The sequence below is a fragment of the Oncorhynchus mykiss genome, chromosome 27, assembly GCF_013265735.2.
Source record: "Oncorhynchus mykiss isolate Arlee chromosome 27, USDA_OmykA_1.1, whole genome shotgun sequence".
In the NCBI taxonomy this organism is placed as follows: Eukaryota; Metazoa; Chordata; class Actinopteri; order Salmoniformes; family Salmonidae; genus Oncorhynchus; species Oncorhynchus mykiss.
The window spans coordinates 10,362,988-10,380,468 of record NC_048591.1 but is presented as its reverse complement, the minus strand read 5'-3'; the positions used below and the strand labels follow the sequence as shown (position 1 = coordinate 10,380,468).

At 46.3% G+C, this 17,481-nt stretch overlaps 1 protein-coding gene across 5 annotated transcripts in view; it reads right to left on the bottom strand.

The window, feature by feature from the left end:
- Window positions 1-17,481, bottom strand: part of LOC110507521 (unconventional myosin-Ic) — a 78,849-nt gene that overhangs the window by 4,205 nt on the left and 57,163 nt on the right. For all 5 annotated transcript variants that reach the window (XM_036964721.1, XM_036964720.1, XM_036964724.1 and 2 more), the window contains exons 11-27: window positions 17,229-17,302; window positions 16,934-17,039; window positions 16,039-16,119; window positions 15,181-15,272; window positions 13,407-13,501; window positions 13,139-13,185; window positions 12,840-12,920; window positions 10,679-10,784; window positions 7,903-8,020; window positions 7,484-7,597; window positions 7,071-7,147; window positions 6,863-6,931; window positions 6,438-6,522; window positions 5,608-5,767; window positions 4,885-4,968; window positions 4,635-4,728; window positions 4,466-4,521 (exon numbers count right to left, since the gene is read on the bottom strand). In XM_036964721.1, the coding sequence (XP_036820616.1) occupies window positions 4,466-4,521; window positions 4,635-4,728; window positions 4,885-4,968; window positions 5,608-5,767; window positions 6,438-6,522; window positions 6,863-6,931; window positions 7,071-7,147; window positions 7,484-7,597; window positions 7,903-8,020; window positions 10,679-10,784; window positions 12,840-12,920; window positions 13,139-13,185; window positions 13,407-13,501; window positions 15,181-15,272; window positions 16,039-16,119; window positions 16,934-17,039; window positions 17,229-17,302 (1,539 nt within the window). The remainder of the gene's footprint in view (window positions 1-4,465; window positions 4,522-4,634; window positions 4,729-4,884; window positions 4,969-5,607; window positions 5,768-6,437; window positions 6,523-6,862; window positions 6,932-7,070; window positions 7,148-7,483; window positions 7,598-7,902; window positions 8,021-10,678; window positions 10,785-12,839; window positions 12,921-13,138; window positions 13,186-13,406; window positions 13,502-15,180; window positions 15,273-16,038; window positions 16,120-16,933; window positions 17,040-17,228; window positions 17,303-17,481) is intronic.

Genomic DNA, 17,481 nt, shown 5'->3' with positions numbered 1-17,481 from the left:
AGGGAAGGGGACATTATTAGTCTTGTAACCCTTCCTGTCGTACTTGGTCACTGGGACTGCATACTGAGGAGAGGGAAGGGGACATTATTAGTCTTGTAACCCTTCCTGTCGTACTTGGTCACTGGGACTGCATACTGAGGAGAGGGAAGGGGACATTATTAGTCTTGTAACCCTTCCTGTCGTACTTGGTCACTGGGACTTCATACTGAGGAGAGGGAAGGGGACATTATTAGCCTTGTAACCCTTCCTGTCGTACTTGGTCACTGGGACTGCATACTGAGGAGAGGGAAGGGGACATTATTAGTCTTGTAACCCTTCCTGTCGTACTTGGTCACTGGGACTGCATACTGAGGAGTGGGAAGGGGACATTATTAGTCTTGTAACCCTTCCTGTCGTACTTGGTCACTGGGACTGCATACTGAGGAGTGGGAAGGGGACATTATTAGTCTTGTAACCCTTCCTGTCGTACTTGGTCACTGGGACTGCATACTGAGGAGAGGGAAGGGGACATTATTAGTCTTGTAACCCTTCCTGTCGTACTTGGTCACTGGGACTGCATACTGAGGAGTGGGAAGGGGACATTATTAGCCTTGTAACCCTTCCTGTTGTACTTGGTCACTGGGACTGCATACTGAGGAGAGGGAAGGGGACATTATTAGTCTTGTAACCCTTCCTGTCGTACTTGGTCACTGGGACTGCATACTGAGGAGTGGGAAGGGGACATTATTAGTCTTGTAACCCTTCCTGTCGTACTTGGTCACTGGGACTGCATACTGAGGAGTGGGAAGGGGACATTATTAGTCTTGTAACCCTTCCTGTCGTACTTGGTCTCTGGGACTGCATACTGAGGAGTGGGAAGGGGACATTATTAGTCTTGTAACCCTTCCTGTCGTACTTGGTCTCTGGGACTGCATACTGAGGAGTGGGAGGGGGGACATTATTAGTCTTGTAACCCTTCCTGTCGTACTTGGTCACTGGGACTGCATACTGAGGAGAGGGAAGGGGACATTATTAGCCTTGTAACCCTTCCTGTCGTACTTGGTCACTGGGACTGCATACTGAGGAGAGGGAAGGGGACATTATTAGTCTTGTAACCCTTCCTGTCGTACTTGGTCACTGGGACTGCATACTGAGGAGAGGGAAGGGGACATTATTAGCCTTGTAACCCTTCCTGTCGTACTTGGTCACTGGGACTGCATACTGAGGAGAGGGAAGGGGACATTATTAGTCTTGTAACCCTTCCTGTCGTACTTGGTCACTGGGACTGCATACTGAGGAGAGGGAAGGGGACATTATTAGTCTTGTAACCCTTCCTGTCGTACTTGGTCACTGGGACTGCATACTGAGGAGTGGGAAGGGGACATTATTAGCCTTGTAACCCTTCCTGTCGTACTTGGTCACTGGGACTGCATACTGAGGAGAGGGAAGGGGACATTATTAGTATTGTAACCCTTCCTGTCGTACTTGGTCACTGGGACTGCATACTGAGGAGTGGGAAGGGGACATTATTAGCCTTGTAACCCTTCCTGTCGTACTTGGTCACTGGGACTGCATACTGAGGAGTGGGAGGGGGGACATTATTAGTCTTGTAACCCTTCCTGTCGTACTTGGTCACTGGGACTGCATACTGAGGAGAGGGAAGGGGACATTATTAGTCTTGTAACCCTTCCTGTCGTACTTGGTCACTGGGACTGCATACTGAGGAGAGGGAAGGGGACATTATTAGCCTTGTAACCCTTCCTGTCGTACTTGGTCACTGGGACTGCATACTGAGGAGAGGGAAGGGGACATTATTAGTCTTGTAACCCTTCCTGTCGTACTTGGTCACTGGGACTGCATACTGAGGAGAGGGAAGGGGACATTATTAGTCTTGTAACCCTTCCTGTCGTACTTGGTCACTGGGACTGCATACTGAGGAGTGGGAAGGGGACATTATTAGCCTTGTAACCGTTCCTGTCGTACTTGGTCACTGGGACTGCATACTGAGGAGAGGGAAGGGGACATTATTAGTCTTGTAACCCTTCCTGTCGTACTTGGTCTCTGGGACTGCATACTGAGGAGAGGGAAGGGGACATTATTAGTCTTGTAACCCTTCCTGTCGTACTTGGTCTCTGGGACTGCATACTGAGGAGTGGGAAGGGGACATTATTAGCCTTGTAACCCTTCCTGTCGTACTTGGTCACTGGGACTGCATACTGAGGAGAGGGAAGGGGACATTATTAGTCTTGTAACCCTTCCTGTCGTACTTGGTCTCTGGGACTGCATACTGAGGAGTGGGAAGGGGACATTATTAGCCTTGTAACCCTTCCTGTCGTACTTGGTCACTGGGACTGCATACTGAGGAGTGGGAAGGGGACATTATTAGCCTTGTAACCCTTCCTGTCGTACTTGGTCACTGGGACTGCATACTGAGGAGTGGGAAGGGGACATTATTAGCCTTGTAACCCTTCCTGTCGTACTTGGTCACTGGGACTGCATACTGAGGAGTGGGAAGGGGACATTATTAGCCTTGTAACCCTTCCTGTCGTACTTGGTCACTGGGACTGCATACTGAGGAGTGGGAAGGGGACATTATTAGCCTTGTAACCCTTCCTGTCGTACTTGGTCACTGGGACTGCATACTGAGGAGTGGGAAGGGGACATTATTAGCCTTGTAACCCTTCCTGTCGTACTTGGTCACTGGGACTGCATACTGAGGAGTGGGAAGGGGACATTATTAGTCTTGTAATCCTTCCTGTCGTACTTGGTCACTGGGACTGCATACTGAGGAGTGGGAAGGGGACATTATTAGCCTTGTAACCCTTCCTGTCGTACTTGGTCACTGGGACTGCATACTGAGGAGTGGGAAGGGGACATTATTAGCCTTGTAACCCTTCCTGTCGTACTTGGTCACTGGGACTGCATACTGAGGAGTGGGAAGGGGACATTATTAGTCTTGTAACCCTTCCTGTTGTACTTGGTCACTGGGACTGCATACTGAGGAGTGGGAAGGGGACATTATTAGCCTTGTAACCCTTCCTGTCGTACTTGGTCACTGGGACTGCATACTGAGGAGTGGGAAGGGGACATTATTAGCCTTGTAACCCTTCCTGTCGTACTTGGTCTCTGGGACTGCATACTGAGGAGTGGGAAGGGGACATTATTAGCCTTGTAACCCTTCCTGTCGTACTTGGTCACTGGGACTGCATACTGAGGAGTGGGAAGGGGACATTATTAGCCTTGTAACCCTTCCTGTCGTACTTGGTCACTGGGACTGCATACTGAGGAGTGGGAAGGGGACATTATTAGTCTTGTAACCCTTCCTGTCGTACTTGGTCACTGGGACTGCATACTGAGGAGTGGGAAGGGGACATTATTAGTGGGGCTTGTAACCCTTCCTGTTGTACTTGGTCACTGGGACTGCATACTGAGGAGTGGGAAGGGGACATTATTAGTCTTGTAACCCTTCCTGTCGTACTTGGTCACTGGGACTGCATACTGAGGAGTGTGAAGGGGACATTATTAGTCTTGTAACCCTTCCTGTCGTACTTGGTCACTGGGACTGCATACTGAGGAGTGTGAAGAGGACATTATTAGCCTTGTAACCCTTCCTGTCGTACTTGGTCACTGGGACTGCATACTGAGGAGTGGGAAGGGGACATTATTAGCCTTGTAACCCTTCCTGTCGTACTTGGTCTCTGGGACTGCATACTGAGGAGAGGGAAGGGGACATTATTAGTCTTGTAACCCTTCCTGTCGTACTTGGTCTCTGGGACTGCATACTGAGGAGAGGGAAGGGGACATTATTAGTCTTGTAACCCTTCCTGTCGTACTTGGTCACTGGGACTGCATACTGAGGAGTGTGAAGAGGACATTATTAGCCTTGTAACCCTTCCTGTCGTACTTGGTCACTGGGACTGCATACTGAGGAGTGGGAAGGGGACATTATTAGCCTTGTAACCCTTCCTGTCGTACTTGGTCACTGGGACTGCATACTGAGGAGTGTGAAGAGGACATTATTAGCCTTGTAACCCTTCCTGTCGTACTTGGTCACTGGGACTGCATACTGAGGAGTGGGAAGGGGACATTATTAGCCTTGTAACCCTTCCTGTCGTACTTGGTCACTGGGACTGCATACTGAGGAGTGGGAAGGGGACATTATTAGCCTTGTAACCCTTCCTGTCGTACTTGGTCACTGGGACTGCATACTGAGGAGTGGGAAGAGGACATTATTAGTGGGGCTTGTAATATATCTTGAAGGATGTTGTATTTTATTGGACAGAGGAAAGACAGTGGGGAAGATACACAGAAGGTGGATTCAAACATTTGAACTGTAGGCTACGGCACTAAATAGGCTAGACATGATCAGAGTTCAGAATCAATAACACATGAATATACTGTACTGACTATATATATTAAGACAAATATCCAATTGTACATAAATCCCAATTGAATGGCCAGATGAACACGCTAGTACTGCACTGACCTTCATCTTCTCACTGCCAAGTGACTGCAACACCTTGGGGTTAATCTCCTCTCCATCTGAGGAGAGAGAGGCACAGGAAGAATGTTAGGTGTGTGTGTATAATGTGTGTGCACGTGAGTGCATGCGCGTGTGTGTGTGTGTGTGTGTCTGTGTTAATCAAGGCACTTACTGAGTCTTGTGCCCACAAAGAGCTTTGGGACACTTTGGGGATAGTTGTCCTTCTTGTTCTTGAAGATCTCACTGGCCACCATTTTCTGCTCCAACTTCATTGACAGAGAGAGAACGGACAAACAGTTTGGTAGAAAAGTTATATTGGTAGGAGGAGAAGACCACTCCACATTGACAGTCTTTAAAGTTCTGAACTCTGAATACATGTGAAAGATATCAGATGTACTACTATACTATCATATCCTGTTAACCTGGTGTTTCCACTCTGGGTTGATCCTCTTGCAGTAGCCCCACACCATGTTCTGCATGTACAGTTTACGGAGCCGTTCCGACGCCTATGGGACGGAGAAGGACTTGTCACGTACCATTTTAACTACTCAAACACGTCATCAAGGAAAAATGCCTTAATTCAGACAATTTCAATGTCGGCCACAACAGTGGTTCCCAAACGGTTGGGCGCGAGGGGTCAGCGGGGATGTGGGCGGGGCGCGCGAGGCCCCCCCCCAAAATAAAATATGTATATTAGTCCTGCTTTCAACTTACTCTCGAAAGTTGTAAAGTGCAATTTAGAAACTGGGTTGTGCACCATCTGTTTTCCTCTTGTCATGTCATTGCAGACCTTAGAGAGCTATTTATAACTTGTAAGTAATATCCAGATCAACTAGCCCATGTTAGCTAGCGTGTTTTAGCTAGGTTTTCTTAGCCCGTGGATTTTGTTGTAATGTTTGAGTCAGTCAAATATCCCATGAATATACATTAGACATGGCAAAATGTATAGAATGGCAAGAAATCACCATTAAACCTGCAAAATGTTCTCTCCACCAACAAGAGGAGTGTGAACAGTTTGTGTCATGAAGACTGCTTGTCCCCAGAGAAAGACGTGGCACGTGCAAGGGGGACGCGGGACGTTCCCCAAAGCAGGAAGTAGGGCCTGAGTGCAACTTTACACAGTGTCTCGTGTAAAGTTGCGTTACCTCGATGAGGGCGGTCGGGGGCGTGGGCCAGCTCTTGTCCAGGACCGTCTTGGGGAGGTTCCTGCGCAGCTTCATCAGGAAGGAGTAGCGCACATAATCCAGGAAGTACTCATTCTCAGGACAACGCTCATTATGGCGGTAGATGAAGCCCTTGATGAACCTGAGCGAGAGAGAGGCAGAGCGAGAGAGAGAGAGCTTTGTAAACACTCCTGCACACATGAATCAACAAATGGATAAGAACTTCTATACATCCACACACAACACTGCAAATACCATAGGTGTCCAAAACATCAGTGGATATTGTCTAGGTAAATGCTTTCCACAAGTTTCTCCATATGAATAGAACCCGTATATAACTTCAGTAGTCCAAGGGAACCCATTGAGCCGAAAGCAGTGAAAATGACTCAAGTAAAAGTCACCCAGTAAAATACTACTTGAGTAAAAGTCTAGTTCAACTCAGACATCATTTACAAACAAAGCATGTGTGTTTAGTGAGTCTACCAGATCAGAGGCAGTAGGGATGACCAGGGACAATCTTCCTGTCCTGCTAAGCATTCAAAATTTAACGAGTACTTTTGGGTGTCCGGGAAAATGAAAGGAGTAAAAAGTACATTATTTTCTTCAGGAATGAAGCTTAGTATAAGTAAAACTTGTCAAAAATATAAAGAGTCAAGTAGAGTACAGACACCCCAAAAAAACAACTTCAGTACTTAAAAGTATTTTTTACTTAAGTACTTTACACCACTGACAATAAGGGCAATCTAATGAATATTCATGAACCTTCTCTCACCATCCTAGTTAAATAAATCTTATGTCCAGAAGAGCCTCACCTGCGGATGGTGTTGGCGGCCTCCCTTCTACGCCGTGCCCTCCTACAGGCCAGGATGCCCTTCCACCACGCCTGGACCACCACCGCTGGAAAGGGACACACAATTTACCAACCTACTTATTATTTAACAAAGTTCATCCAGATCCATTGGAAGAGAGAATCGAGACCTAGGCCCGTATGTATCAAGTGTCTCAGAGAAGCAGTGCTGATTCTGTTAAAAGCAATCTTATTCCCTGCGATCGAAAAAAACAACCGCAAAACTGATCCGAAGTCAGCGCTCCTACTCTGAGACGCTTAATACAACATCCGTCGTCCAACTGAACAAGACGAGCGTAATCGAATAGACACGCACGGTGAATATAGAGGAAGTATATGCTTGATGACACATGGGTCTATAGACGAACGGTAGAAGAGAAGCCCTCCTACCTGATGATCTGAGTTTGCGGTATTTGGTCTTCTGGCTGTAGCCCTTCCAGGATGCCTGCAGTTTGTTGGCTGAAGAGAGAGAGACAAAAGATGTTCAGAGTGTTCAGATACTCTACTTACTGTATCGTCGCAGAGAGACGACAGTCCAGACAGACAGCAGGTGATGGGTGTCAAGTAAGACCATGTGATACGTGACTCTCTCGCTCACCAAGGCTGTGTTTCCTCGTTTCTAGCGCGTCCTCCGTGGCGAACAGAGTCTTTGGAAAACGGATGAAGATTTTGGATCTGGAAAGAAAACGGAGCTCCACTAAGCTGGCAGTGTGCCTTTATACAACACACAGGGGCAGTCTGAGCGTGTTCAGCACCATGGGGGGGATTTAGTTCAGCCCTGACGAAATAATTGACTTTGGTCACTTAAGCCTTTCCCAGAGAGTAGACACAGTTATGGGATTAGATCAGCACTAAGTGGGCACTGAAGTCGTTAGGGAGATGGGATGTAGATAAACAAATGGGAGATGCATGTACTGTAGTTCACTAGAATTAACACGTGTGTGTGTGTGTGTGTGTGTGTGTGTGTGTTTGCGTACCGCCTTGACTGTTGTCACCGGATAAGGGTCTCACCTGCCCAGCTTGTACTCCTCAGGTTTGTAACCCAGGTGTTTGACCAGTGTGGAGACTCCGTCTGCCAGCTTGCCCTGCCAGCTAGGCCAGGTCTCCGGGCACAGGGACTTATACCTGCCAGGGACGGACAAAACAACACACAGAGACACTGGTATATTATATGAAAAATATTACATTTAGGTTATATCACTAACTGAACAGTTGTGGAGATTAGTCACTTGCAGGTGTACTGATTTTCTAACATAAGTCATGAATCTGCCATTGAATAAACCTATAATGTCAGAGAACGACATTCAAGCCTGATAGAGGCAGGACCAGCTCCGAGCCAGGCAGGACCAGCTCCGAGCCAGGCAGGACCAGCTCCGAGCCAGGCAGGACCAGCTCCGAGCCAGGCAGGACCAGCTCCGAGCCATAATCACCTCTGGAGGAAGGTCTCATAGTGGCGGCGGTAGGCAAAGCCAGCTCTCCTCACGCGGAGGTTCTCCATCAGACCTAGGTACTTCACCTGATGCCTGATGAGAACCTCGTCGAACCGTCCTGAGAGAGAGAGAGGTGAGAAACCACATTAGCCTGAGTTACAGTAGTACATGGTGAGATTGGTGAGAACTGGTGAGATTGCAATACATTGTTATTGTCGTTTTCCGTTGTTTGTTTGTTGAATGGTTTGTTGTTACAGTTGTTAGCATACTGGAGCAGTAGCGCGTGATGCTTATGCAAATAAAAGAAATAAAACACAATTCATCCGACTTATTCCCAGAAAAGTAGACAATGGACAAAAAGGAAGGTGGGAGTGAGGAGAAAAACAGACAGGAGGCCATCTATTGACAAAGGGTCGATATACTGACAAACACAGTGTGAAGAACAGTGCTGCCATTGATGTCACTGAACACAATCAAAACGCATGGTCAGATTTAAGAATCGTAGACACAAGACAGACAAGATGTTAGGAAAAAAATGATATAGAACCGACACAGAAAGCCGTTAACGCTGCTATCACACTCAGGTTAAGAGGACATTTCACAGTTTTAAAGCTCATTTCCTGCAATTCGATACATTTTGACATTGGACTGAGAGAAGAACTGCAGTTTCAAAGCTACATTTCCTGCCATGGCCTTTTCTGTGTTCTTATGCTATCTGAATTACAGTTGAAGTCGGAGGTTTACATACACTTAGGTTGAAGTCATTAAAAGTCGTTTTTCAAACAATCCACAAATTATTTGTTAACAACCTATAGTTTTGGCAAGTCGGTTAGGACATCTACTTTGTGCATGACAGAAGTAACTTTTCCAACAATTGTTTACAGACAGATTATTTCACTTATAATCACTGTAACACAATTCCAGTGGGTCAGAAGTTTACATACACTAAGTTGACTGTGTCTTTAAACAGCTTGGAAGATTCCAGAAAATGATGTCATGGCTTTAGAAGCTTCTGATAGTCTAATTGACATAATTTGAGTCAATTGGAGGTGTACCTGTGGATGTATTTCAAGGCCTACCTTCAAACTCAGTGCCTCTTTGCTTGACATCATGGGAAAATCAAAAGAAATCAGCCAAGACCTCAGAAAAATAATTGTAGACCTCCACAAGTCTAGTTCATCCTTGGGAGCAATTTCCAAACGCCTGAAGGTACCACGTTCATCTGTACAAACAATAGTATGCAAGTATAAACACCACACAGCCATCATACCTCTCAGGAAGGACGTGTCTCCTAGAGATGAATGTACTTTGGTGCGAAAAGTGCATATCAATCCCAGAACAACAGCAAAGGACCTTGTGAAGATACTGGAGGAAACAGGTACAAAATTATCTATATCCACAGTAAAACAGGTCCTCTATCGACATAACCTGAAATGCCGCTCAGCAAGGAAGAAGCCACTGCTCCAAAACTGTCATAAAAAAGCCAGACTACAGTTTGCAACTGCACATGGGGACAAAGTTCGTACTTTTTGGAGAAATGTCCTCTGGTCTGATGAAACAAAAATAGACTAAACAAAAATGTTTGGCCATAATGACCATCCATCCGTATGTTTGGAGGAAAGAGGGGGTGGCTTGCAAGCCGAAGAACACCATCCCAACCGTGAAGCACAGGGGGTGGTAGCATCATGTTGTTGGGGTTCGTTGCTGCAGGAGGGACTGGTGCACTTCACAAAATAGATGGCATCATGAGGTAGGAAAATTATGTGGATATATTGAAGCAATCTCAAGACATCAGTCAGGAAGTTAAAGCTTGGTCGCAAATGGGTCTTCCAAATGGACAATGACCCCAAGACTTCCAGAGTTGTGGCTTAAGGACAACAAAGTCAAGGTATTGGAGTGTCCGTCACAAAGCCCTGACCACAATCATATAGAAAATTTGTGGGCAGAACAGAAAAAGTGTGTGCGAGCAAGGAGGCCTACAAACCTGACTCAGTTACACCAGCTCTGCTAGGAGGAATTTATTGTGGGAAGCTTGTGGAAGGCTATCCGAAACATTTGACCACAATTTAAAAAGGCAATGCTACCAAATAATCATTGGTTGTATGTAAACTTCTGACCCACTGGGAATGTGATGAAAGAAATCATTCTCTCTACTATTATTCTGAATATTCACATTCTTGAAATAAATTGGTGATCCTAACTGACCGAAGGCAGGGAATTTAAAAACTGACTTCAAATGTAGTTGGCTAAGGTGTATGTAAACTTCCAACTTCAACTGTACTTAAAAATAATAAAATCAACATTTTTAGAATTTTTGATTCTCCGACTGTCTAGTTGATTGTTAGTTCTCAGAGATGATCTTATTTAAAAAAAAATATATGGCTACATCATTTTCTACATACTTTATATCTGGTTTTAGTTGTTTAAGTTGAAGCATTTTACATGCCGAAAAAAGGGGGAAAAATCATTATATTAAATGTTTCAATATGTTGTTCGACAGCAAACGAAAATGAGCTTTTTTGATTGGTGGTGGTAGTACCTTTTTATTTGACCTTTATTTAACTAGGCAAGTCAGTTAAGAACAAATTATTATTTTCAATGACAGCCTAGGAACTGCCTGCCTGCCTGTTCAGGGGCAGAATGACAGATTTGTGCCTTGTCAGCTCGGGGGTTTGAACTTGCAACCTTCCGGTTACTAGTGCAACGCCCTAACCACTAGGCTACCCTGCCACCTCGTTGACAGCACGGTATGAGCAAGGCATCAGTTCCATCCTACCTGCTTGCTTGGCATCGTTGGGCTTGATGCAGCGCACGTACGACGGCTCCTTGGACATCAGGATCTCCATTAACTTGGCCAGGCTGGTCTTGAACTGGGTCGCTGCCTGGAGGCAGAGACAGAGGGAGAGAAGAAAGAGTGAGCACCGAGCGAGGGATGTAGAGGAGCAGGGAGGACGGCTGCTGGCCAGACTGAGGCAGAGACCGGACAGAACACTGGTCCCAGTGTGCAGGTCACATTGCCCCAGGCAGTGACAGGGTTTGGGGGCAGGGCCAGCGAGAGAGAGAGAGAGAGAGAGAGAGAATGCGTCGTCAACAATGCACACAAACAGTCAACGGAGTCGACACCCTCGAGGGGAGGGCAACCGAGTGTCAGGGCATTCCTGAGTGTGTGAGCGGGGAGCAGAGATACCCCTGTCACTCACTCGACCCTTCAGTGTGGAGGGAGGAAGATCCACAGAGCATAAACAAGTGGCTGTTTGTAAGTGTGTATGAGACAGGACATGTATACAGTGGGGCAAAAAAGTATTTAGTCAGCCACCAATTGTGCAAGTTCTCCCACTTAAAAAGATGAGGCCTGTAATTTTCATCATAGGTACACTTCAACTATGACAGACAAAATGAGAAAAAAAATTCCAGAAAATCACATTGTAGGATTTTGAATGAATTTATTTGCAAATTATGGTGGAAAATAAGCATTTGGTCACCTACAAACAAGCAAGATTACTGGCTCTCACAGACCTGTAACTTCTTCTTTAAGACCTGTATTAATGGCACCTGTTTGAACTTGTTATCAGTATAAAAAAGACACCTGTCCACAACCTCAAACAGTCACACTCCAAACTCCACTATGGCCAAGACCAAAGAGCTGTCAAAGGACACCAGAAACAAAATTGTATACCTGCACCAAGCTAGGAAGACTGAATCTGCAATAGGTAAGCAGCTTGGTTTGAAGAAATCAACTGTGGGAGCAATTATTAGGAAATGGAATACAAGACCACTGATAATCTCCCTCGATCTGGGGTTCCACACAAGATCTCAGCCCGTGGGGTCAAAATGATCACAAGAACGGTGAGGAAAAATCCCAGAACCACACGGGGGGACCTAGTGAATGACCTGCAGAGAGCTGGGACCAAAGTAACAAAGCCTACCATCAGTAACACACTATGCCGCCAGGGACTCAAATCCTGCAGTGCCAGACGTGTCCCCCTGCTTAAGCCAGTGCATGTCCAGGCCCGTCTGAAGTTTGCTAGAGAGCATTTGGATGATCCAGAAGAAGATTGGGAGAATGTCATATGGTCAGATGAAACCAAATTAGAACTTATTGGTAAAAACTCAACTCATCGTGTTTGGAGGACAAAGAATGCTGAGTTGCATCCAAAGAACACCATACCTACTGTGAAGCATGGGGGTGGAAACATCATGCTTTGGGGCTGTTTTTCTGCAAAGGGACCAGGACGACTGATCCATGTAAAGGAAAGAATGAATGGGGCCATGTATTGTGAGATTTTGAGTGAAAACCTCCTTCCATCAGCAAGGGCATTGAAGATGAAACGTGGCTGGGTCTTTCAGCATGACAATGATCCCAAACACACCGCCTGGGCAACGAAGGAGTGGCTTCATAAGAAGCATTTCAAGGTCCTGGAGTGGCCTAGCCAGTCTCCAGATCTCAACCCCATAGAAAATCTTTGGAGGGAGTTGAAAGTCTGTGTTGCCCAGCAACAGCCCCAAAACATCACTGCTCTAGAGGAGATCTGCATGGAGGAATGGGCCAAAAAACCAGCAACAGTGTGTGAAAACCTTGTGAAGACTTACAGAAAACGTTTGACCTCTGTCATTGCCAACAAAGGGTATATAACAAAGTATTGAGATAAACTTTTGTTATTGACCAAATACTTATTTTCCACCATAATTTGCAAATAAATTCATTAAAAATCCTACAATGTGATTTTCTGGATTTTTTTTCTCTCATTTTGTCTGTCATAGTTGAAGTGTACCTATGATGAAAATTACAGGCCTCTCTCATCTTTTTAAGTGGGAGAACTTGCACAATTGGTGGCTGACTAAATACTTTTTTGCCCCACTGTATATGGGTCTGTGTATCGGTATACATTGTGTGACCTTTGCCCTCTGAGTGGTACTATAGGGACGGCTGTTCTCACCGTCTCAGGTCTCCTACTGTCCTTCAGCTCCGCCCGGTCAAAGCACTGGGTCAGAATCTTATTATCAGACATACACATGACCTGTGGATGGACAACACATAGAGAATGAGTACAACTCACTACGACTAGAACTACCACACTGCTCTTCAAACTCACACACACACACACGAAGAGAGACCGATAGACAGAGTCTACCACAGTGACACAACATAATCTTAGAGTCTAGTCTAGTTTCCAATTATATCATCCATCTCTTATCTAAATCATTTCCCCATTGTCCTGAACTCTCTCTCTCTCACCTCTTTCAAGTTCCTGAAGAGGAGGTCATTGTTCTTGTCCAGAAAGCCTAAAGGAGGGAAGAGAGATAGTAAGAGAACATGCACTCCCAATATGGTTTGGGGATGAATGTAATTACACACACAGTAAACAGACCACTACAAGAAGTACAGGAGCTTCCCAGGACAAACGTAAAGACCTGAGCACAGGACATCCTTCCTCTCCCTCTGATCATCTTACTCTCGCGTCCTGCTGCTCCATTCACACACACACACACACACACACACACACCGTTGACGTTGTAGTTGACCTCGCCAGCGTAGTGCAGCAGTCTGAACTCCTCTCGGCCCATCACCTTCCGGGTCTTTCCATCGGTCAGCTTGTGACTACGAGGATCACACAAACATTAAGTGACAAATTATTAGGGCACACCATAGCAAAACATTATGCAATGGAAAACCAAAACAAGCTTTTCTTATTGAACACGTTCAGGTAAACCCTCCCTGTTTGTCTGTTTTCTTCCATTTGGTACCTAACAAACACAATTTAAACTCAGCAAAAAAAAGAAACGTCCCCTTTTCAGGACCCTGTCTTTCAAAGGTCATTCATAGATCTTCATTGTAAAGGGTTTAAACACTGATTCCTATGCTTGTTCAATGAACCATAAACAATTAATGAACATGCACCTGTGGAACGGTCATTAAGACACTAACAGCTTACAGACGGTAGGCAATTAAGGTCACAGTTATGAAAACTTAGGACACTAAAGAGGCCTTTCTACTGACTCTGAAAAACACCAAAATAAAGATGCTCAGGGTCCCTGCTCATCTGCGTGAACGTGACTTAGGCATGCTGCAAGGAGGCATGAGGACTGCAGATGTGGCCAAGGCAATAAATTGCAATGTCCGTGCTGTGAGACGCCTAAGACAGCGCTACAGGGAGACAGGACGGAAAGCTGATCATCCTCGCAGTGGCAGACCACGTGTGACAACACCTGCACAGGATCGGTACATCCGAACATCACACCTGCCAGACAGGTACAGGATGGCAACTGCTCGAGTTACATCAGGAACGCACAATCCCTGCATCAGTGCTCAGACTGTCCGCAATAGGCTGAGTTAGGCTGGAATGAGGGCTTGTGTAGGCCTGTTGTAAGGCAGGTCCTCACCAGACATCACCGGCAACAACGTCTCCTATGGACACAAACCCACCGTCGCGTTTATCATCAAAGGAATGAGCGTTACACCGAGGACTGTACTCTGTCGCGGGATGGATTTGGAGGTGGAGTGTCCGTCATGGTCTGGGGCAGTGTGTGAGCTTGTTGCCATTGCAGGCAATCTCAATGATGTGTGTTACAGGGAAGACATCCTCCTCCCTCATGTGGTGCCCTTCCTGCAGGCTTATCCTGACATGACTCTCCAGCATGACAATGCCACCAGCCATACTGCTCGTTCTGTGCGTGATTTCCAAAGCATTCCCCCCAGAAATGTCCGGGACCTTGCAGGTGCCTTGGTGGAAGAGTGGGGTAACATCTCACAGAACTGGAAAATCTGGTGCAGTCCATGAGGAGGAGATGCACTGCAGTACTTAATGCAGCTGGTGGCCACACCAGATACTGACTGTTACTTATGATTTTGACCCTCCCCCCCTTTGTTCAGGGACACATTATTCCATTTCTGTTAGTCACATGTGTGGAACTTGTTCAGTTTATGTCTCAGTTGTTGAATCTTGCTATGTTCATACAAATATGTCCACATGTTAAGTTTGCTGAAAGTAAACGCAGTTGACAGCTTAAAAGGAAAACTCCATTGGTTTCATTAGTAAATTGTTGACATAGTCCCAAAATGTTTTGCTTGTCACCAATCAAGTCTTCAAGATTCTACATTCAACAGAGAAATTATTCCCTTATGATGCAGGGATGACTTCTGTATTTTGAAAGTTGGGTGGAGTTTTCCATGCATTTTGTTCCATGAGCATTTTTTACAGCCAGGTCTCACGACAACTTCTGTTGCTAGGATAGCAGAGGGAGGTTTGGGTGTGTGCGTTTGTATGTGCCTAGACTCACGTCGTCAAGTGGGCGTGGCCTCCCACAGTATTCTCCAACTTCTCCAGGAAGGTGATGTCACTGGCGTCACCTGGCCTCAGGCACTCCTCATCCTGACAGACACACAGAGAGACACAGACACAGACACACAGAGAGACACAGACACAGAGAGAGAGAGAGACACACAGAGAGAGAGAGAGACACACAGAGAGAGAGAGAGACACGAGACACACAGAGAGAGAGAGACACACACAGAGAGAGAGAGACACACACAGAGAGAGAGAGAGACACACACAGAGAGAGAGAGAGACACACACAGAGAGAGAGAGAGACACACACAGAGAGAGAGAGAGACACAGACAGAGACACGGACAGAGACACGGACAGAGACACGGACAGAGACACGGACAGAGACACGGACAGAGACACGGACAGAGACACGGACAGAGACACGGACAGAGACACGGACAGAGACACGGACAGAGACACGGACAGAGACACGGACAGAGACACGGACAGAGGGACGGACAGAGACACGGACAGAGGGACGGACAGAGGGACGGACAGAGGGACGGACAGAGGGACGGACAGAGGGACGGACAGAGGGACGGACAGAGGGACGGACAGACAGAGACAGAGGGACGGACAGAGACAGAGGGACGGACAGACAGAGACAGAGGGACGGACAGACAGAGAGACAGAGACAGAGGGACAGACAGAGGGGAGAGCGAGAAAGAATGAAAGCGAAAAAATACATTAGATGGACAGTTGACTGTGACAGTAGGATATACCAGATGGAGAGGGGCCCAAGAGAGAGAAAGGTGAAAAGGTCAACTTGAAAAGCTCAGGGTTAAATTAAAGACTGAAACAGATTCTCACCAGAATGGAGATGATGCCTTTGAACTTCTCCTCCACCAGATCACAGATGATCTTGTTGTTGAAGTACTGCACAGGCTCCCACTGTGAGACAGCAAGGAACACAACGGCATCTAAAAATCGCTTGTTTAGAAGACGGAACAGTCCTACATGTTAACGGTTGTAAAAGAAAACATTCACAGAATGCTGAGAATCCGGGACAAGAACATTCTGAACCCACACTTTATGCACATTGTCAATCAAACCTTTATTGATGGTTGCTGCCGCACACACACACACACACACACACACACACACACACACACACAGTTTACCGCCACATTATTACCACAAACACCACAGAACACAGCCCACGTTGTACAACAACGTCCCCTTTGACGGGTGTCTAACTGGACACGAATCTCTCTCCCACGGCCCTCTGCACTCCTCTCCCTCATGGGCCCGTATTCACAAGGCGGCTCAGAGTAAGAGTGCTGACGTATGATCAGGTTCACCCTTTTCATATAAATCTCAGTCATTACGATCTACAAGCCAAAACTGATCCTAGATCAGCAGCACTCCTGTTCTGAGATTCTTCGCCAATATGGGCCCTGAATCGTAGTGGAGCGGGGCCACCAATCACCGTGTCGACAGTCACGCAGAGCCGACGGGGAGAAGGTAGAAGGAGAGGACCGGACAGAGAAGAAAGAGAGAGGTGGGGAGAATGAAAAGAGGGAGAAGTGGGAAGAGAGAGCGAGAAGAAAAGCTAGAGAAATGGAGGAGAGCAGTAGAGGGAGGGTAAGGTCCCTCCAAGATGGATAGAAGCATCGGGGCAGAGGGCTGAGAGGGGAGGCAGAGTGACGAGGGGATGGAGAAGGAGAAGATGGACTGACAAAACAAAGAGAGAGAGCAGTCTCACCGTGATCCCCTCGGCTTCGTACTCATCCTGCTCGGACTTGAGGGTGAGCTCGATGAAGAGCTGCTGCAGCTTCTCGTTGCAGTAGTTAATGCAGAACTGCTCAAAACTGCAACACACACACACGATTACAGATGATCTTTTCACGTGACAATGATATTCAAACGCAAAGTTGACATTAATATACACCGAATCGTAATGCCGAATCGTAATGACAGTAAATGGTAAGCGCTGCCAAAGATGCACAGGATTATGGGAAAATTAGTTATATATATATATATATATATTCCTCTGGTACCTGTTGTGCTGGAAGACTTCAAAACCATAGATATCCAGGAGACCAATGACAGAAGCATTCTTATACGTCTCGTCCTAGAAGACAAAGAAAGGTTAACTCCTCACAACAGCCTCCGTGAAGAAGCATTCATAAACTGTTTCTAAACCGTGTACAGCCAACAGACTAAGTGTAAATGAGCAGTTAGTTATTTGTTAACACATATACACACCTAACGAAGCACCGTGTAACAATGAACTCACAGCAGACATGGTCC